Source organism: Poecile atricapillus, chromosome W, assembly GCF_030490865.1.
Source record: "Poecile atricapillus isolate bPoeAtr1 chromosome W, bPoeAtr1.hap1, whole genome shotgun sequence".
Lineage (NCBI taxonomy): Eukaryota > Metazoa > Chordata > Aves > Passeriformes > Paridae > Poecile > Poecile atricapillus.
In genome coordinates, this window is record NC_081288.1 from 21868474 (window position 1) to 21889995 (window position 21522).

The window sequence follows — 21522 nt, forward strand, 5'->3', positions numbered from 1 at the left end:
CAGAATCAGAAATTCTGCCATCACTGGAAATCTTGTAATGTGGATCTCTGCCTGAGAAGTTACCCTGGTTCTTACTAAAGGAAGACTGACAACTGGATTAAGCCCCAAGTCACCTCCTGAGGTCTCTTATGACCTGAATTATCCCTGTAAAATCCCATGAGGATTGCTATGCCCCACAGCTTCTTAGGGTGTCCCAGAGGAATGTGCTACCTTAGGGAAAAACAAAACTTGCAAATGTGTTGGAAGTACAAACACAGCAACAGCACATGATTACATTCCATTGTATAGTTTCTATCCTCTTTCAGTGATCAAATTCTCTTAAATTTATTATATACAGGCATATTTTTAAGCAATGTATACTAAAAGACAACTACTTTCCTTTATTCCCTGAACCCAAAGACTTTGATGGATGGAAACAGTGCATCTTACTTCTCCTTAAATAGTCTGTGCTTTTCTCTAGCCATATGCTGGCCTAGGACATCACTTAACAGTGTTTATAAATTTGCAGTGAAGCTTATAAATGCACCCCTCTTCCCAAACTTAAACAATCATATATTTATGTTTAAACTACATAAAGCATTTTTACATTTCTTGAGTATCGAAACAATATTCCCTCCTTGTGGAAAATACAGTGAAACTCACATCATTCTGGAAACTCACCGCTAGTTTTTCTTCCTGTTCCTCTGCCTTTTGCACATCTACATCCCATTGCTGAAATAAGGTCATAAACTGCTGGGAGAACTCATGATTCAGCTTCTGCCTACAAACAGACACTGTCTGTAAGTATGACAAATGCTACAGGGAATTACAAGGTTCAACATAAATGTGGAATAGAATAAAAGCTGGCATAGATAAAGAAATAGGCTATTTTGACATCTGAAACCATTTGAATACTGTATGTTTTGAAAAACTGAACACATACACACAGGGTGGATGTGGAATGTATCTATAGACTCCCATAAAATACTAGTTAAAAAGAATTTGTAACAACTCTTCTTCCTAACAGTGTTAGGTCTTCTGAGATTTACCATGTTTTTCTAACCTAATTATAGATGCTTGCTTTAACACAAGGAGTTTATAATGCAAAACTGATAAGCTTATTTCTTAGAATTTTGTCCACACAAGTTTCAAATACAAATAAATGTAGAACAACACCAAGACACTTGCAGGTATTGCTGACTTTTCATTTTTAGCTGTCTCCTTTTTCACTTCTCTCTACATCTGGTATCAGATGTAGTAATTAAATATGCCTTAAGAGGTGAGAGGAATGTTAAGCAAGGTGAAAATTATTTACTTTCTTAACCAAAATGGTATTAAAGTTTTACTGAACATTATTCAGTTTTTAAGTAGAAATAGAAAATTCCAAAGTGGGAAAAACCCGCATTGTTTTAAAATACATAAATAATATCAAAGGTCACTTTCCATAATGACAAAAGTAAGCCCCACTTTTTAATGTGCCTTGCTCTCAAGAGTTCCAAATCTTAAATTTGTCTGTTCAAGAGAGAAGGTGCTTAACTATTACTGTCAGATTAACAAAGTGGACACAATGGGAGGCAGCAGAGACCCTGAGCAGATATTTAATATTAGATACAGTACTTGCTATTGCAAGGCGACGGACCAACTATCCATCCTGTGACCCAGAAGGGAATCTAGTTCCACAGGCTTGAAAACCAAGAGTAAAGGTCACCTTTGCTCCTGCTGTGTTTTCCAAACATGTTCAATCTTCTGGTTACTGGTTTTGAGTGAGGCTTTTGTATACATCTCTAATCGTTTCCTCTTAGCTAGGAGAGCCTTGTTAATGTCAGCTGAAAGTCAAAGAAAATTTAGAAATTAGGCATACTGGATACATTGTGCCATGTATGAAAAGGCTGATGAGTTACCCTTTGGAGAAGCAAATGAGATGTGTTCTAGTGACAGGAAGCTCCTGTCCTGATGTGGTGAGTGTCCCTCACCCTGCTGGTGGCACTGGTGTGAATGCTGCTTCCTTATGCCCCTCACATGCCCTAACCAATACTTGTTTCAGAATCATATGCAAATTTCTTGAATTTCAGACATAAATTAAGGTTAGCATGTGGTTACTATCCCTGTGAACATACTGAATTAATGAGGAACTATTTTTGTACTTCAGAGAGACAGTACATTTTAAGTATTAATACAAGTTACTGTGTTTTGTTCCACCTCAGTTTACATTTGGAGATTTATCAATTCACAGCTTAAGATTAATAAACAGATAGATAAAGAGATTAAATTAATAATAAAAGTAAATTTATTTTCCTTCTCACTGTAGGTTTCAGGAAACATCTGTCAAACCTCTCTAATTTGGTGAGGCATCTGCCTCTGCTAATGCCAAACCCACTGTTTTGTGCAGACAGCATCCTATCTCTGATGCATTCATTTTCCCTCCTTCCATCCTTCCCTTTTTTCCCCTTTTTTGAGTCTTAAATTACAAGCAATCATAACATTTTAGAATTGAAATCCTCCTCTTATCTGAATGGCCAGATCTCTAAAACCATTCTAACATGTAATACAAAATATATAATTTTGTGACAGCCAAAAGTACTAATTTGTAGATTAAGGAGTTACTTAAGGTCTTCTTTCACCTTAAATTTGACATGCAAGCAATGACTCTGTGCAGATTTACTTTATTACATATAATGAAAGTATTATTCAGTTATTGAGTATGTAATGCTGGCATTAAGATGGTTTCCCTTCCTTCCATGGCTTTTTGATGTTTGCTTACTCTGTGAGAGGTATTGTACATTCTTTACAAGTTAAGTGTTTTTTCTCTAATCTGTCACTATCTAAAATTTAGCTGCTAATATAACTAGGTAAAGTCACCTGAGGATCTGATTATAACTGTACTAAATCCTGCTAAGTGACACACTCAAATCTCTCTTCACTGGATGACTGGCATTACTCACCCTCGTTACCTGGCTGTTCTAGAAATTCATATTCCTTCTGACTGCTGAAATTCTCTTATCTGCCCATTCCCTGTTCTCTAAGATTTCTGGAAGTGCTAAGTACAGACTGCTCTCTCATTCTGTATCACAACGAAACTTTACTTACAAAATTTCTTGTCTAGAATTAGAACTATTTGTTCTGTTTTGTTGTTTATATTAGCATTTACATTCCCCTTATTTCTCTCTTAAGTCTTGCCACCCCCAGTATCCTCTATGTCAGTGTAACAAAAAGTTAAATGAGACCAAAAGACAACTGCTATTGTCTCTCTTCTCTACAATATATTTACTATGTCTTAAACTTCATCTTAAAATTGGAATTGATTATACAAAGTACTCATGCATCTTTCCCTTTTCCTTTGTAATTATCTACACTTACAAGCTGTGACTCATTAATATGCAATTATTCCCTCCTTTCCCTTTGCTCTCCTTAGCTGTAACTTTTTTTTCTTTTCCTGAAAACTGGCTTTATTCAGAAATGCTGAAAAATCCTACAAAAACTGGTCATTTTATGTGAGTCTTGAAAGTTATTTTATGGTAAGTAACTACTTTCAACTCTGCAACTTTTTTTTTTTTTATTATTTATTAGAATGTAAATGTACTTACCTCCAAATCTCTCCAACATATTCTGTACTTCACCCCTACAAAACAGTGTTTCAAATTTTTATTTGCTCATTCTCTGACTTTAGAGTAAGACCTGTTGAATATGCTTAAAAATAATTTTATTCACATGCCTATTTCTTTTAAGCAGTGACACAACTGCCACTGCCGTAAGATAAAATAATTATATTCCTTTTGTCCTCCTGTGAGAGGGTTTGTTTTTTTTTCAGACTAATTTCCTTAAAAAAAAAAAATAATAAAAAGCTAAACTCTATTAGCTCACTCTCCAGTAAAGAGGCACTATTAGGCATTTAAAGGGTCTTAAGTGAGGGGTCAGTAAATGAAATTTTCTGTAACAAAGAAAACAAAAAAGCTATTTGGAACACCAAATAAAAACAAGTCCATCTCAGTTAACATGACTGGCACAGTAAAAATATCCAAGGCAAATAATATCAGGGTTGTTTTTACAGCATCTTTAAGATGATAACACCAGTGTACAAGGCAGTGTTACAATACAGTAAAACAGTATTTTCAACTCAACACATATAATCTGCTTGAAAACCATATCATTGTATACTTTATTAGATTTACTCTGCCCATGAATATTAAACTTTTTCAGATTTATCCGTAAAAAAAATTTATTTTTCATGCAGCATTTGGATCATTTAAAGTATTACTAAATCTTCAGCTAAAATGAGAAGGAAAAAATTAATAGAATTTAATGAAATTATCAACAATTTAGAAGAAAACAATCTTTTAAAAGAAACAAAAATTTGTAAGAACTCACAAATATATCAAATTTTTTTGAATGTTAAAAAGTATCTATAAAGAAACTGAAGAATTGCTATTTAAAATGCTACTTTTTTTTTTTTTTAGATAATACTACTGTATTATCTATCACCCAAACAAAGCAAAAATAATCATTGTGAATAACTGAAGTTGGTTTCTATTTAAGACCTGCTTATTTTGGAAAAAGTCCCCAAACATCTAACCTTACCCCACATCATCTGGAACATGAGTAGTCACCAGAGGTCTTTTCTTTCCATGCTTGTCCATTACTGGTGTGTCACCTTAATAAGACGGATTATAGAAATATTTACAAAAACACACTTTGTGTTGGCTGTTTGAGTTACTAAAAGTGTAATTACTTTTTTGTAATGCCATTTCCCTGACCATATCTCATGGTCAGTTCCCATCAGTAACACAAGCAGTAACTTTGAGTCTGGAGTTGACAGATGGCAGTGAATTATTCTGCAGGGCCAGACTGGAGCTGGCACTGCTTTAAGTTCTCTACCCTGGTCCCAAACAGTTTTACTTTCCCTGTCCACTGCTACGCCATTATTCCCAAGTCATAATACAGCAATCATCAGAAAGGTAAAAATAACAAAAATTTATAAAGTCCAATCTGAATTTTACTGTAAAATAGGTACTGTAATTCTGTACCTTTAAAAAGAAGAACCACAAATAGATATTTGTGTTATTTTGAAAATTACCAATCAAAATTACACAGTAGGAGGCTGGTGGTCTCAGGCATTACAAACCATATTTTGCTCAGTTCCTGGTTGACTCAGAAGTTCTTCCTTTCTATTCATAGTCATATACATGATAAAATTCACATTTTAGAAATGTGCTAAAAAATTCATATAAACACCTTCTCTAATGTCTTCCTCTGATCCACTCAGTTTTCTTTCCTCCTCAAAGTCATAACTAGGTATGGTCTGATCTTCTTGTGCTGGTTTACCAGCTTTTCCTCCATGCTTTCTTCCTGATGGTGCCATGGTGAGATCTTTTCCTGCTGAAATAGTATATTGTATTCGTGATTTAACTTCCTCCACGATAAATTGAAAATAAATATATTTTCATGCTTACATGAATATTATTATGGGTATCTCTTTAACAGTGCTGAACTGGTTTAGTTTTGAGGTATTCCACAGCATTACCCATCAGTGATGCTTTAAAGAATATACTAAAAAAATGCCAGGGCTATTAGGAACGTACTTGATTCTGCTGGAAAAAAAATAAATATCCATTTTCTTAAGATGTCTGCCAGCTTAGCTTCCATAAGGTTTATTACACATTTTGTCATATCCAATACTGTATTCCCCAAAAGCTATGCCAATATTCTACTGTCCAAAATAGAGAAATGATAAACCATAGAGAACAATGTGATTCTACAAGCCATCCCACATGATAATAAAAAATATACATATGCTTATGCCATTTTTTAAAGTCCTGTGCAACTTCCAGGTTTCAATTTATCTTTCTTTATAGCTAATATGCCTCTGCATTCTGTAATGTAAGTGATGCCATTTCAACACTAGCAAACACTTTATACATAGACTCTCTGAAAAAAATTAGTAATTTATATACTTTAGTAAACCTCTCATTCTAGACACAATCCAACACAGCTAGAAATATCAGTAGGTTTTCCACTAACCAGGACAGAGACAGACTGAAAATTAAGTTCACACATGTAAATTGTGAACTCCATTAAAGATATTTTGACTTTCAAGGACTGTAAGGTCCCCCCAACATTATCAAATCTCTCACATGCCTCAGTTTCCTATTTCTGGTGTTTTGTGGGGTTTTTTTGGTTTTTTTAAATTTATTTGTCAATAGCTGTGAAAATGTTTTATAATCCCAAATTCCATGGATCTGTACAAACATGGCCACACTATGCTAAGGAAGAAACTGCTTTTCAATACCAAGCTTTTTCTGAGGTTGATGGTTCTCTATGTAGTATGAAGAATTTTAGATTTTACAAGTGTCTTGGAAAACAAATGTCTTTATTGACTAGAAAATCAAAAGCCCTTGCATTAGAATTATCCTCAAATGAGAGGAAATTGTCAAGACTTAATCTGCTTTTTGGCTACTGACTGTTGAGGACATGATGTAAAGGAGGAGAGTGCTTGCCCCTGTGCTGCAAAGGCACTTTAACTTTGAATTGCAAGCATCTATTTTATCCGACATATAGACACTTTTCATTGTACTAAAAATCAGTTTATAACGTAGAACTTCTCAGTCCTTCTCAGCCAGGTGTAAGACAATCGGGCCACCTCACAAGCCCACACAACCCTCACCCATCACGTGTAGGTACCTGTTTTAGCCGATCTGAGTGTCTCCAATCCACAGCTGTGTATTTTAACAATGATTTTAGAGAAACTCACCTCTTTTTTTTCCACCCTGCCCCAAAAAGATATTAAATAAACCGGTGCTTGTGTGAATTTCCTGCGTGGGACTTTTGACGGTGGGGACCCACCTCAGAGCCGCAAAAGAGACTTGGGCCCTCAGGCGCACCCTGAGGGGACGCACAGGCGGCAGGACAGGGCCCCTCGCAGCCTCCCGTTGCAGCAGAGGGAACGCCGCTGGCCCCCGGCAGCCCTGACGCCGCTCCGCCGCTGGCCCGGGCGGGACGGGCACGGTGCTGCCTCAGCGCCTCCCGCCGCTGGCCCGGGTGGGACGGGCACGGTGCTGCCTCAGCGCCTCCCGCCGCTGCCCCGGGTGGGATGGGCACGGTGCTGCCTCAGAGCCTCCCGCCCCTGGCCCGGGCGGGACGGGCACGGTGCTGCCTCAGAGCCTCCCGCCGCCGGCAAAGGGCGGGATGGGCACGGTGCTGCCTCAGAACCTCCCGCCGCTACCCGGGGTGGGACGGGCACGGTGCTGCCTCAGAACCTCCCGCCGCTACCCGGGGTGGGACGGGCACGGTGCCGCCTCAGAGCCTCCCGCCGCCGGCAAAGGGCGGGAACAGGCGCGGCAGGGACGGCCCTCAGGAGCGGGCACTGCCTGCGGATCCTTCCTAACGCTGCTCAAAAGCGTCATTCCACTTGGAGAACGGAGCCGTGCTGCAGATTACTATTAAATCATTAAAGCTGGAAAGCTTTTAACGGAAAAAATTAAGAGCTTTTGACATAAAGATTCAAAGAGATACCTGGCTAATTTACCAAAACGTGCGAGCTCGGTTGACTTTGAAACAGAAACGGCAGACGTAACTTTCATCACGTTTTAGTTAATTACAAAGCAAGCCAAGTATCTTACAATACATATGCACATACATTTTGTACATCATCCGATTACAAAAATTAATGCTTTTTGAGTACTGCTAATACAATTAAGTGAAGATACACCACCAAAAATTTCTGCTTGAAAAGACTCAGTACTCTTTCCCACATAAAACCACACTACTCCGATATCTCAGCAAAATACATAGCCAAACCCTGTTAAATTTAAGAACACCACAGCTTCGTCTGTTGGTAGAAATATTGTTTTATGAAGTGAAACACTGCTCCCCATACTTTTCTACTTTGAAACTGTTACCCATTCATATAGAGGCACTTCTGCTTTTTTATTTACAATGCTTGTAAAACATTTTATCTTGATCATTTTCCTTTGATTACAACCCTCTCTTTGTAATCAAGCCAGGAAATAACACCATTTCTTTGTGTATTCTTTGGACTATAATACAGCAGATATAAAATATCTTTTAAATAAACCATTACGTGTTGTTACTATGTAATTTTTTAGTAGCATACCTTTCTTTCAAATCCCAATTATACACTACAAATAGGAAGATGAATTGTCACTGTGCTTTAAAGAATGTCAGCATCTATAAATGTATTCTAAATTTAAATGACAAGTTACATAATTCTCAATTTTCCCCGGAGGGCTAAAAAAAGCAGCAATGACAGAAATTTGCAAAATGCTTTGGAATGCAAGATCAAGGACTTCTTAAAATGATCCCAAACAACTTTTCCTTCCAACATTTTATCTAGTTGGCAACATCCACTGCAATAAATGCAGTTACATTTGTTTAGGTAACCCTTTTTATAAAAAAGGATAACATGGCCATGAACTAAGAGTTGTAGAGTAAGATCTGTTGAAAACCGCCTATGTACAGATGTCCTGCAATTATTTGTTGTTGTTATTTTGCATTGTCACAGCTCCAGCAGCTTTTATATCATGAAGAGTACTGCAGAGATTCGAATGTTGGTGGATGGTTTTTTTCTTCATATCAATGTAGTTAAACAGCAAACCAGAAAAGACACTTATGAAAGAGACCTTTAAAATGCTTAATCACAGCTTGAGGTAGACTGATCTCCAAAATAAAGCTCTTCTACACTTTGATTCGTTCATGACCAACTTCTTTTTGGATCCTTCTCCTTGGAAAAATCTTTCGTTTAAGTGCAATTAGCTGAGGAGAGAAAAAAAAATACAATATCTAGTTCTCTGCTGGGCTAAAGGTCCACAGCTGCTCAGGTTTTCATCCTAGAAACTATCACATCTGTACCACCCATGGTAAATAATCAATACTGTACTTTTTTTCTCTTATTATACCTGAAAGGCATTTTTCACTCCAATTCATCTATTAGATGTGCACATTTCCACTAGACTTCTCAATAATCAGAATACAAGCAGAAAGTGAGAAATACACCATGCCTTTATTCTGATTATCTTAAAGGTAATTTGTCAATTTAAATTAACACTGGACTACATTCTATTTTTAATAGATCAGCATAAAGCTGGCATCTTAAAATGGTATTTAGATTCCTAACTATACATACCACTGAGTTGAGTATCCCCTTCTAAAACCAAGTTACTAATGGAGTTTTCTAATAGACAAAAAAGGCTGAAAATCAAGGGAAAGAGTCATGCAAAAGTCACAGGTGGGAAAAAAATAATAATCAAAAGCCAACCTTTCAAGAATTACACCCTCTTCATCAGACCACGGAAAGTGTTACTTAAGGCCCCAACCTGCAAAGAATTACCCATATGATTTGTTCCATTGACTCCCTCTGAGTTTAGCAGGACTAATCATGTTCAAGAAAGCCATTTTACGCTTGCAGAAGTCAAGGGTTTTTTCCCCTTGAGTCAGATTCAAAACCTTTTGAATTCAGTAGAAGTCTTTGCAATTACTTAGGGAAGAGATTTTGATAAGGCCTTCAAGTAACTTAAGATCCTCCTGGACTAATTTTCCTTCCTCTTAACTTACTATACACTTTTACCAATATCCATGTTAACAGACCAAGAATTTCAAAAACAATTACTGAATTTGAGCATCCAAATTTAGCACACTGGTGATGGACTTTATTGTCACAAGGCACCTGAAAAGGTGCCACTCTCCTTCTCCCCATGACTCTCTTTTCAAGGAATCTCAACATGGTGACTTAAAAATTAAAGCAACCTAACCATGAGTCATGTAACATCTTTACTTCTTTTATGAAGGGAAAATCCTAGCTACTCTTCAAATTCTATTTAAAAAAATCCATCCAATGTTATCCTGAAGATTCCACAATCTGTTAAGTGTTGTACAGATTTGATAAGAAGACATTAACTTTACCTGTTCAGCAAAAAACGAGATGACTGTAAATACAATAAGTGTTACTAGAACACAGTGGGTCCAGAATTTGAGCTTGTCTCTATATGCCCTCCTAGACAAAGAAAGAAGGAAACAGAAAAACAGCTTCGTGTATCATAAATGCAAATATTTAAAGAGTTTCCACATAATATGCAAAGGAAGTTTTCTGCAGTTCTTAAAGGGTGACTAAAAAGAGGATGTAGGTGCTCTCTTCATGAAGAGCCACATAGAGAGGACAAGGGGCAACAGCTACAAGTTGGACTGGGAGAGGTTTCATCTTGACATAAGGAAATCTTTTTTACAGTCAAAACAATAATTTCTGGAGCAGTCTCCCCAGAGGCTGGGGTAGAGTCTGCACCACTAGAAGTTTCCAAGATATGACTGCTCAGGATGCTAGATCATAGAATCTTTTAAGTTAGAAAAGACCTCAAAGATCAAGTCCAACTGTTAAGCTAACTGTGCCAAGTCCACACCTAAACTATGTCCTCAAGTGCCACATCTACTTTTGACAACTACAGTTGTGCAGTCACACTCGTCCTTTTTGACTAAACTGCAATTCCCTTACCTGCTACACCTGTATACCTGTAGCCAGGACACTTGAGAGCTGGCAGGAGACAGTTTCCCATGAAATGTTGGACCAGATGATCTTTTGAGGTCCCTGTCAACCTGGACTGTCCCGTGATTCTGAAAATACTTTGATTTCCACCAGCACTTTAGCCTGCCTCAATGCACTCAGGTAGAATCATCTTTGGCTACAAACAAGTCAAAATTAAGTGTCTTTTTGAAGCTACAAAAAGTCTTGATGGAGGGTCTCTAAAAGGGAGCCAACACAAATTTCTAAAGCTAACTGCTGAAATGAGTTTGTGCCCTGCTCCCTCTGCTACTACTACAGCAGGACTTCTAGCACTACAATCACACCTACAATCCTTCTGATTCCTTCTACAGTTCCTCTAATATTTTCTATATTCTTATTAACAGCTATTTCTTATGATTTGCTGATCAGCAGCAGGTTTACTTATATTAGTCTTGTGTCCTTTTTTGTCACTGTATCTGTCAACATTTTGTTTGTCTTCTGAAGTCAATTAATCCAATTTCTTCAGTTGTTATTTATAAAATGGCAAGAGATAAACACACAAAAATTTCACATATCATGCAATATGTGAACATATGCATATGCAGTATGTGAACACACATTTATCTTTTCTAATTTTTATCCAGATGGTTATTGCTATGTGGCAGATTGAAAAAAAATCACTTAGTAAGAAGTATAACAATGGCTTGAGGTTTTATTTTTACATTTAAAGAAAGCCAGAATTCCTGTTTTATTTTTTAAAAACCCAAACAAAGGAATAAACCAACAACTTTCATTTGCAGTAGGTTAGGACCAATTGATAAAATGTTGATGATTATCTAAGCACCAGAAAAACCCAAATCCTGCAGACATCATATTTTAGTCCATTCAAATCTTACCATGCTATTCTCACTGTTAACTCTTTCATGACAATACTGGGGGGAAACCAGCTTGTTAGCAGTATCTTAGATAATGATATATTACTGCACTACAGAAATGTGAAAAGAACTTGTGGAACATACCATTCTTGGAGTTCATGCATGTGAAGGAAACGATTCCGATATTCTCTCGGCAGTTCAAATTGTGAAGGGATGGGAAACATTGACTCATAAAAATCCCTAAGCACTGCTTTCACTGTTTGTGCATCCTTATGATTGTGATCAATATTGTCATTTAGGCAAACAAATTTTCTAGGAAACAAGATGACATTGTTAGAGTATTTCCTTGATAATATAGCAAAGGTATTGCCAAACCAATAACACAAACATAATCCTTTAAAACAAAATTGAAACCATATAATTTTAAAATCAGATATATTTTTTATTGTTGCATTATTTTAAATCAATTTTATTTTAATTCAAAGAACACTAGGATTGACAGCAAATCAAAACCTCAGAAGAATCCAGTGACAGGCCACATTTCTAGTTATATAATGCTGCCATCTAATGGGCACTGGAGTGTGCACCATCCCAGTGCCCATTGAACAGAGCATTACAATCTGGGTAAGGATTTTTATACTTCTGAATTATCATGAGTAAAGTCTCGTAAAGAACAAAGTGAGCTCCACTGTAGGAGAGAATCATACTAAATTATTAATATTTTAGTGCGCATGCTGAATTCTTTTAAGAAAATCAATATAAAAACTATATTAGATTGGATACGAGAGGGCAAAGCTTGGTCCCCAGGCTTTGCTTTACTAAGAACATTATAAAAATTGGTCTGTTGAATCACAGATCCAAAGCTAGACTTGTATAACCAACCAAAATACAAACAACAATTTGGACAGAATTTACATGGAAATCACTGTGACCAAATAAGCCTGCTCACAATAATGGCTCCTGCAGAGAGCTATTTCTCACATAAGAAACATGGAACTAAGTTACTAAAACTCATTGAAACCAAGGCAGCAGCTAATGTGCCTATGTACTGCTATGTACTCTTGGCTATTCTGGCCTGGTGCTTGAAAACAAAAATTCCCCTTTCCACATTTGGGCAAGGCTATGTGCTTTATTTATATTCTGAGATACAAGACCCCTACATTTTCCCCAGAGGCAGAAATCATATCTGGTGACATACGCCTTGTCATTGCTAACCTTTGTAAATAAGCAGCTCTGGTCAGCTGTATTCTCTATAGTATGGTGTGCTCTTTCAAAGAGCAAAGTTCAGACTTCCACAGGAATCTGGAAATAAGCAGAACTCTGGAGCTTGTATATCAGCCCACACAGGTAATTAGCACTGAATGGCAACGTACTGTATCGAGCATAATTGGTAACCTTGCTCTAGACAATTACGTGCAGGGGATAACCAGGCATTCAAATTGCTACATCTGAGAAGAAAAAATATGCCCCTCCAAAAGTGAGCAGGCTGTATCTCCTGTATCAAGTAATACTATGCAAAGCAGCTGGTTATGGCAATCATGGCTACGCTCTAAGCATTTTGGGAGTTTACTCTGGACTATCCCTGACCTCATCCCTTGGACTGGCAGCTCATTAGCCCTGGGAATGCAGTAGCTGTATTCCTAGAGTGTATATTCCTGTTTAGCTTCATCAAAAAGAGATACAGCTTACAGAGTGAGAGGTTGCTACATACAGCAAAGTACGGGATTGATGAGAATATTAGCCCATTTTTAATGGAAAGACTGTTTAAATTCATCCAAAAGAAATCAAACATTATATTCCTTTGGGTATTCCAGAATTAATGCCTAGACAATTAACAATCACTTTGCCTTAAGGGTGAAAACCAAACATTTCTGGGAGATCAGTAAGTGATCACTTCCAGTTCATTCTGAGACTGGCACTAAAAACCTGCTTTTAGAGACTCATTATAATTATTGGTTTGTATGCAAGGAAAACGTGGCAAAGAGGAGGAAATGACATGGCTACATAACTATGCCAGCTCTCCTTTGTTAGTAAGATATGAATACAGTTGTGCACTGTACTTCCCAGGAATAGAGCCCAGGTAATCAACTCCTCACTTTGTGAATACTGAAGGTGAGAAACTTCTGTAGCTCAGGCCTCTCTGAGCCTAACAAGACTTGAAATCTCCCCTACCTTTAAAAAAAAACCAACTCCTATGCAGAAGACAAAGAAATAGAGAAGGGAAAGGAATCAGCAGGATGAGCTAGAGCACTGCCTACTTTTCTTTTAAGATGGATCATTGTGGTAACTGGAATGAAGGAGTTATGTGGCCAGAAGGCATTGTTTGAAAGGAACAGCAATAGATACAAACCACCTTCAGTTGAAAAATGTCTCAAGACCAGCATTTCCCTTTCTGAATAAATAACCCAGCAAAAGTAGTACAGTCTTGAGAAGAAAGTAGAAATCTACTCTTTATCTACAAATACAAATTATGCTACAGCTTTACAGGCAGCTGAGATTACCCAACAGCTTTCTGTCACCCAAAGAGGAGGCTTCACTTTCCCTGGCCCAAGGTACCTGGTTCTACTTTCCTCCTTGCTCTGCCTTTTAACACTTGTCAGACCTCTTCTTGCAGCCAAACTCATTAAACTGGCAGAAAACTCTGGTTTTCTGAAGACAGAAGCAAGATTCTTTCCATGTTGTAAAAGAGCTTGAAAGCACAATGAATACGCAAAACTGATTTAGTAACAAAATAATCCACACATAATTACTAATATAAAATACCTGCTTAAAGCAGGTCAAAAAGTTCTTCCTTTAAAATAAAATTGCCTGCAATAAAAATTGTATGCCCTCTAGAATGGCAAAAATGAAAGCTTAAAAAATAGCTGAAGTTTCTAAGTTTTCAAAGATTTTAGATAAATAAAAATGTAACAAATTATTGACATACCCCCTGGCATAATAGAGAGAGGCGTCAGATTCAGTCAAACAGAAAAAATCGGAAGTACTTTTGGTTCAAATTTGTCTTACCTTGTAACACACACTTTAGAAATACATGACAATAAATTATCTTATAAATACAAAGAAGTTTAAAGAGGCAAACCAGAAAATTAAAACCATCTCACAACTTCATGCAAATCATGAAACAGGATACCTGGGATTTTTTCGTATGTCATCCAGCTGACCAACTACATGAGAAACATTGGTGCGAATCATTTTGAATGCAATTTCCTCTTCTCCCATGATTTCAAACCTTATTGTTGAAATAAAATTTATAAATTAATAAAACAGCCTAAAGTCTGGTTCAATAAATATCAACCTTGTATTTAACATTATTGAGCAACATTTCTAATCTGACTGGATAGCCTTCATTAAAATTTGCCATTTGCTTTCTATTGATACATTTAAATTTTTCAGCTACTGCTCTTGCAGAGAACCACTTTTCTGTAGATTTATTAGTAACCACCTATCAATCATAGACCTGGATTCTAAGAGAAAGCATATAAAATATGAGCATTTGACTCCAAGTGAACAGTCTTACTAGTGGTAGATACCACACTTAAATTTTTCACTTCACTTAATATAAGAAAGCAATTTGAAGGCTTCTTCAAGTCTCACCTGAGACCCTCCTCCACTTACAAAGCTCACACCACTGTCACCCCTCCATCTCACAGGAAAGGTACACAGTACAAGGTAATTAAGACTAAAATGCTTTTTCTGTTATTTTCTTTTTTTAAGCTTCAGTAGAAGGAAGGAAGATTTACAACTTCTAGGTACAGGAAGGCTGTTTCCCTCTTTATATGCCGATTGAATGCACTCACTCCAGCCATCCAGACATACTCTAGGGCTTAGTATTGTACCATACAAAGTAGGAAATGGCCCAAGATGACACAAGTAACGTGGAAGTATTTAGTCTACTAACCAAACTACGAAAAAAACCCACATCACCCTGCACAATGAAACATACATAAGTTAACAACAGTGTGTTTCTTTAGTTCCACTGTCAAAATAGGCTTCAGCTAAGACTTGTTAGCACACATGTGCAATCTTGGGTTAGGTGTGTATTTATCCCTCCTCCTATGGCTTTACAACACTAAGCATTTCTTTTCACAGGACTGCCACAACATACCTGTATTTGTTTTTGTCCTTGTAAGCCTTACGAATCCTGTCAGTCACAGGTTTGCAATTAGTCACTAGGTTTTTGGTGACTGGAGGCTGGAAGAAAACGCTGTTTAGATTATAGGTTACTGAAAATTACAGTATTATAAAGGTGTACTTTGTAAGAAAACTTGTATTACAGCTAGAGAGGCCTGCATACTTTACTCTCCTGGAATCCAAAGCAATAGTTTTGTTATCAGCTGGGGAGGGAAAAAACAAAACAATACTGGTGCATAACATCACAATTTCCTATTTTTCAAATACTATATGAAAAATACAGATTACTTTTTGGCAAAAACATTGCAACTTAACTCTCAGTAAAATACTCAAAAATTCTAACTCACTTGACAGCCATCTGATGTTCGTCTGACAAAGGCCACCAGTAAAACTGGCCAGGCAATCTCTGTACAACAGAGATTTTTTGATTTTAGGGAGTTTTTTGAATACATGTTATAATTCAGATAAAGACTTACCAGGAAGTTCTAGTCAGAGAGGTATTGGGCTTACTGTCTTTTTGGTTCAGAACAGTAAATTTTCTTAACAGGATGACTTTTTAAATCCCAATTATAATAACATCCTAAATCTCAGCTTTTCTCTGCTTTTAAAGAAAATTAAGGGTTAGTATGTTAGGAAGCAGCCTATAAAATTTTCATTTTGTAACACTTCATGTAGATACAAGTAGTAATTTTTGTAAATACTTTCCTTTTAGAAATCAAACCAGCTTTTGAAGTAAAGTAAATACATACTCAGAAAAGAAAATAAGCATCTTTTAAGATCAATGTTTCTTACCAGATTTGGATCATAATATGCTTCTTGAGTTGGAGGAATGACATGGATCTGAGTGATGTTGGCAGGGAGAGCCTTAGAGCAATTTATTAGCATTTGTTCTAGACCTGTCAAATCCTAACAGAAAGAAAGGAGGGGGGAGGGGAAAAAGCATTTAAAATCCTACTGATTTTCTCACTGACATAGTTCTAAAAACCCAGGGTACACAAATGTATTTAATGTTATTGACATAACAAATTTCCATGTTACTGTCCACAAGAGAAGACTTAATATTCAGCAGACCCTATTTCAGTAACTGCTAAGTCAGTGGGACTCCCTATAAAGTAAAGCAAATATTCAGTACAGAGTTTAATTGAGACCAGATAAGGTATTAAAAACACATCTTTAGTAGCAACATCAGGACTGTACAGAGTTCTCAAATCAACACTGGCATATTAAATTCCAAACCAAGCAAACAGAAGAGTTGACTGCAAGGACAGGAAGGTTTTCTGACTAAGGTACAGGCCAGGAACACACTAAAGCAGGGCTATGTTCTCACTACACCATCGATTTTGTGCCCTGTGTTACAAACAAATTGTTTCACTGGTTTGTGTCATATCCTCTCTGTAAAGCAAAAACATTACACTTTGTTCTCTACCTGTATGTTTAAGAATGCAAGTCCTACAAAAACCATGTCTCTGCTTATTGTTCTTAGAAGAACAGAAGCATGAGTAACAGAAGTATGAATCTTTGTATATGAACATACTGTTTACTAGTATGACTTCCTTGCTATCCTTTTTCTCAGTTCTTTCTTTAGGCCACAAGTTCCTCAGGGCAAGAACTATCTTTTACTATGTGCAGAAACTGCAGTAAGCACAGCAGGATCCAACTCTTGGCAGTGAACTTTTTTTTGGACAAACTCACACTGTTTTCTTGAACTCAGACAGCAGTGAACAATTTTCTAAAGCTGCTAGAACTCAGTTTAATTGCAGATTACACAGAAAAAACAATCAAACAATGGTAAATAAAACACAATGCTGTATTTTCGAGGTAATATTTAAAAACTACCAAATGCTACTGACACTACAGGCAAACATAAAAATTTGACTTTTTTTATTTTAACCATTTTGGACTTTGAAACTGCTCTAAAAGCTAATCAGTAAGGAAAGAGTACCTGCAAACTTAGTGGTAGCTCATGGATCCTTGTGGCCAACGTGCGAATCTCTCGGTCAGATAAGATGCCTGACTGGTCTGTATCAACCTCATCAAAGATCTGAGAGATGTTCAGTGGCTGAACTGCACTCATAAGATAGTAGAAATATGAAAAAGCAAACTGCATATCTTCAGAGTGACGCACTTTGTGAAATGATGTCTTGTCAAACTCCTCAGGAAACCTAGATAGGAATGAAAACACATTTAGCCCTCTAATTCCTTGAAGAAAACATTCCTTACCTAAAAATAAATTCTTATCCAGAATTTGTAAAGTGTCTCTAAAATCTCATTGTATCTCAACTATCCTCTTGTAATAAATGTCTTATTTCCTTTTCCAAAATATAATTTTAATGAGTACCCATTAACACACTGGAAGTGGCTAGAGCAAAGCAACAGAAAGGTAGAATTTCCCACAGTTTTACATTATTCCAAGCAAAACCACACTCACATATCCTGGAGCTCTTGCATAACAGTACGGTCAATCATGTGAGGCATATGAGCAGGGACTTTACGAGATGTAAATCCAAACTTGCTGTTTAACAGCTTATTTACGTATCGAAGGGAATCAGCAAAAGTATCTTTCAGCTGCCTTCCAAAATGTTTACCTTCAGTAAAGTATGACATTTGCTTGATTAATGACTCTTCTTCCTAAAGAGGAGGACAGGCATAAATCTAGGTTACATTACTGAAAAAGTCAGAAAACACAAGACACACAGGAGAAATGACATTTCAGCCAGCTGTCAACTCTTTCCATATCTGAAAATGGGAAGAGAATTTTTTAATATTTTTCTTCATATTCCTTAGATCTTCCTTTAAAAAGAAATAAAATAAGCTTTTCCTTAAAGCTTTCACGCTTTGAGGAAACCTACTCTATAAAAGGCTTCCTTGATATTTGTGCTCTGAAACCTCACACACACTAAGGACCCTATTTGCCATCAGATTTATTTGTAATATTGCCTTTATTTTTCAAATCATTCATCCATATTTGATAAATAGAAATCCTATGAATATAAAGATTCATCATGCAAAATTCAATCTCAGATGAACCGAGAGAGATAGTCTTTTTAAAACATAGCCCTTTGCTATGTGAAATAGGGCAAAGCAGCTGCTACCAACTGAAGTATCTTCTCTTCTAGAGCTTTTCAAAACTACCAAAATGCTTTGGATGGAAGCAGAGGAAATTTCCTATACGTTTTCTTGACACAATCTAGATAAGCAGTTTCTTTGCAGATTTTCAATTTAGCTTTTAGAATTTATCATTATACCTATTTTCTGCATTTTTTAAACATAAACTGAATCCATACCTGCATAAATGCAATCAAAACAAAACTTAAGCTTTCTGTTATAGTGCTACATGTGTCTGAGCAATAGCCCTGTGACAACACACAATGAACAAAAAATTAATTTGACCAAGAAAAGATTGTAGAAAGGGAACAGAAATAGCTATTTGACTTTTACCATCAAGGTAAGAGAGACCCATATCATAAACAAATCACATTTTATATGAAAAGTATATTTCAAAAAAATCCCAGCATTTGCCTCAAAGGCAAAGTACATTTCAAATGTATAAATCATATTAACAGTACTCCAATAAATGCAGAAACATGCAACTATTCCAGTAAGGAATGACATTAAGGTACTCACATCAAGAAGGTCTTGGAAATACTTCTTTTTCTCCCATGGCAAAAAGCCTTGGTAACTTCCAGCATAAGACTGTAATTTTCTTCCCACTAACCCCTCCTTTATATTTGCATCCACCTGCTCATGCCTTTTTACTCCTTCCATCCCCTGTGCACCTTCTCCTGTATCAAAATTCTCAGTATGTTTTGATTTCTGTGTTTCCCTTAATATGAGTGCATTCAGTACTTTTTCTCGAGTTTCATTTTTTTTCCCCATGCTCTGGGAGGGAAGTGTGGCTTTACGCTGAACCTTATAAATATGTTTATTTGTGCTCCCTGTCACAACAGTCCCCTTTGTTCCCATAAGCCTTGAAGGAACTTCTTCCTTTGCTTTTACTGTTTTTATTTTGCCATCATTTACATCTTTATAAGGCTTCTCCCAGCTGCTCTGATTCTTCTGATCTTCTGAATGATTATGCATATCCTTTTTTTCCAGGCCTACAATACTCTTTGCAGTGGTCAAAAACAGGAAAGGTCTCAGGAGAGAAGCCTTGGATAGGTTATATCCTTTCTGAGTTATATCACCATTTATTAGTTTTAAGTCCAGTTTCTGCAGTGCTAGTTGGACATCTTCAGGAAGAAGAGACACATTTACTGATGGGATTATCAACTCTTCAGGTATGCTCTCTTTTGTGCCATTTCGACGTCTCCTGACTCTTGGAAAGCGTTTCTCTTCTGGAATATCCTCAAATATCAATTCAGCTTCTGGTACTGATGTTACACTTTTTAACTCAGAGTTAGATTTTTGCATGGAAGTTGTGTTCTGTTTTGGTTCCTCTCTAGTATCAACTTCAACAGCTATTTGCATTTTAAACTCTTCATCATTTTTATTTAGGAATGTAAGGTTAAAATAGATCACAGTTGTGTTCATGCCACTATGCATGATTAGATGGATAGTTTTCCATTTGTTAGCAACTGAAGCATGTCGGATAATTGGATTATCACTGTATGAGCCCTCAATTCCTTTCTTGGCTATTTCACTGAAACTGAAGTAGGGCAGACATTCACCTTTGGGAACAACATAGTAGGTCTGATTAAGCTGAAGCATCACCTTGTACATCTCTTCAAAGTGATCTGGGAAAAAAAGAAACCCAAACAAAAAACAAAACACATTTCCGTCAATTTTCAGCATGACATTTATCTTCGACTCTTTCTTCAATAGTAATATGCCCAGCTACAGTCACAATATTAACAGGGAGACAGCTTTGTGAAAGAACACTTACTCTGGTTTCCAGTTTCTTGCTCACATATCTTTAACAATGGATGACAAGAACATACTCAGATATATAAAGCTACCAGACACCCTCATGCTAATTCTAAAAGCCAGTATAATTCATCAATCAGTCTCTACCTGAAGAGCTTAAAATGTCTTATTATCATGTCACTTAAAACTATGTATCAGTCATAAGTAGCTTGCCCATATTACATTTTTGCCCCATTTTAGGAGAGTAATGTTACAACAGCTAGAGTTCATACTACAGTGATGCATTTTGATTTGATATTTTCAAAATCAGATAGGCTGAAAGGAACTTCTGCCTCCCATGGCAGAACACAGACTATCTGTCATCTCCCAGATGAACAAAACCTCACTGCTAGCAATAGAATCACCAGAAACCCATTTGTCCCAGCCGAAATGCAGAGGAACCTCTGCTCTTCCAAACAGGACAAATTCTTCTCCTGCATATACCAGACAGCACTTTCAATCACTTTGTTTACTCCTTGCTAATCATTCATATCCAAATGAACTTCAGACAAGTTCACTTGTGACTGAAAGTAGCCTTTGGCAAGAGCCCAGAACTGTCAGCATCAGAGAGGCTCTTTAAACTTTTTAATTGCTGCAGGCATCATCAATTCAACTGTCCTTAGTTAGGCAAAGATGCTTGTACAGAACACCTTAGCCTGATCTGAGAGTAATGATGAACCAAGAAAGGTCAGGAAATTCAAGAGAATCCCTGCAGGAAGTTTATCAGCAATGCTTTTTACATACCCTGGCCACAGTCACCAGCATCAAATCCACACGAGAGGACATTGCAGGCCTGGTCACAGAATTTGTCTGCTAGCCAGGAATTAGCACAACCCTGGTTACAGTATGAAACACCACTTATTCCTGCTCCAAACTGCCATGGTGGGCCATTCCCAATACCTCCAACTGCACCTCCACCAGCAACATAGCGATTACCCCCACTGTTACCTAGAGAAAAAAGAAAAAACAAACCCACCAGAAGTAAGAATTTCAAATAACCGAAGAAAGGCACATTAAGGCCACCACATTAAAGCTAGACTGAAGACTAAATAATCATCAGTGAAATTAAAAAGGAGAAAATCCCACCTAGACTTCTGTGAGTTTGTGCATACTACAGATTTTACACTCAGT

General features: G+C 36.9%; 2 protein-coding genes across 7 annotated transcripts in view; both read right to left on the reverse strand.

Annotated features, from left to right (window-relative positions):
* The window catches only part of LOC131591394 (synaptonemal complex protein 3-like), an 8795-nt gene extending 1839 nt beyond the window's left edge, over positions 1-6956 (reverse strand). For 2 of the 4 annotated variants that reach the window (XM_058862029.1, XM_058862027.1), the window contains exons 1-6: positions 6817-6956; positions 5209-5349; positions 4555-4627; positions 3564-3598; positions 1688-1805; positions 661-760 (exon numbers count right to left, since the gene is read on the reverse strand). In XM_058862029.1, coding sequence (XP_058718012.1) covers positions 661-760; positions 1688-1805; positions 3564-3598; positions 4555-4627; positions 5209-5335 — 453 coding nt within the window. In that variant the 5' untranslated portion in view covers positions 5336-5349; positions 6817-6956. Of the gene's footprint in view, positions 1-660; positions 761-1687; positions 1806-3563; positions 3599-4554; positions 4628-5208; positions 5976-6816 lie in introns of those variants that run through there. The other 2 variants (XM_058862030.1, XM_058862028.1) reach the window with 2 other exon arrangements.
* Positions 6957-7544: 588 nt separating this feature from the next.
* The window catches only part of LOC131591392 (N-acetylglucosamine-1-phosphotransferase subunits alpha/beta-like), a 37790-nt gene continuing 23812 nt past the window's right edge, over positions 7545-21522 (reverse strand). The window contains exons 12-22 of one of the 3 annotated variants that reach the window (XM_058862022.1): positions 21136-21339; positions 19114-20222; positions 17918-18117; positions 17432-17651; positions 16282-16395; positions 15464-15549; positions 14489-14587; positions 11503-11670; positions 9892-9982; positions 9248-9305; positions 8608-8745 (exon numbers count right to left, since the gene is read on the reverse strand). In XM_058862022.1, the coding sequence (XP_058718005.1) occupies positions 9258-9305; positions 9892-9982; positions 11503-11670; positions 14489-14587; positions 15464-15549; positions 16282-16395; positions 17432-17651; positions 17918-18117; positions 19114-20222; positions 21136-21339 (2339 nt within the window). In that variant the 3' untranslated portion in view covers positions 8608-8745; positions 9248-9257. Of the gene's footprint in view, positions 8746-9247; positions 9306-9891; positions 9983-11502; positions 11671-14488; positions 14588-15463; positions 15563-16281; positions 16396-17431; positions 17652-17917; positions 18118-19113; positions 20223-21135; positions 21340-21522 lie in introns of those variants that run through there. The other 2 variants (XM_058862021.1, XR_009280352.1) reach the window with 2 other exon arrangements.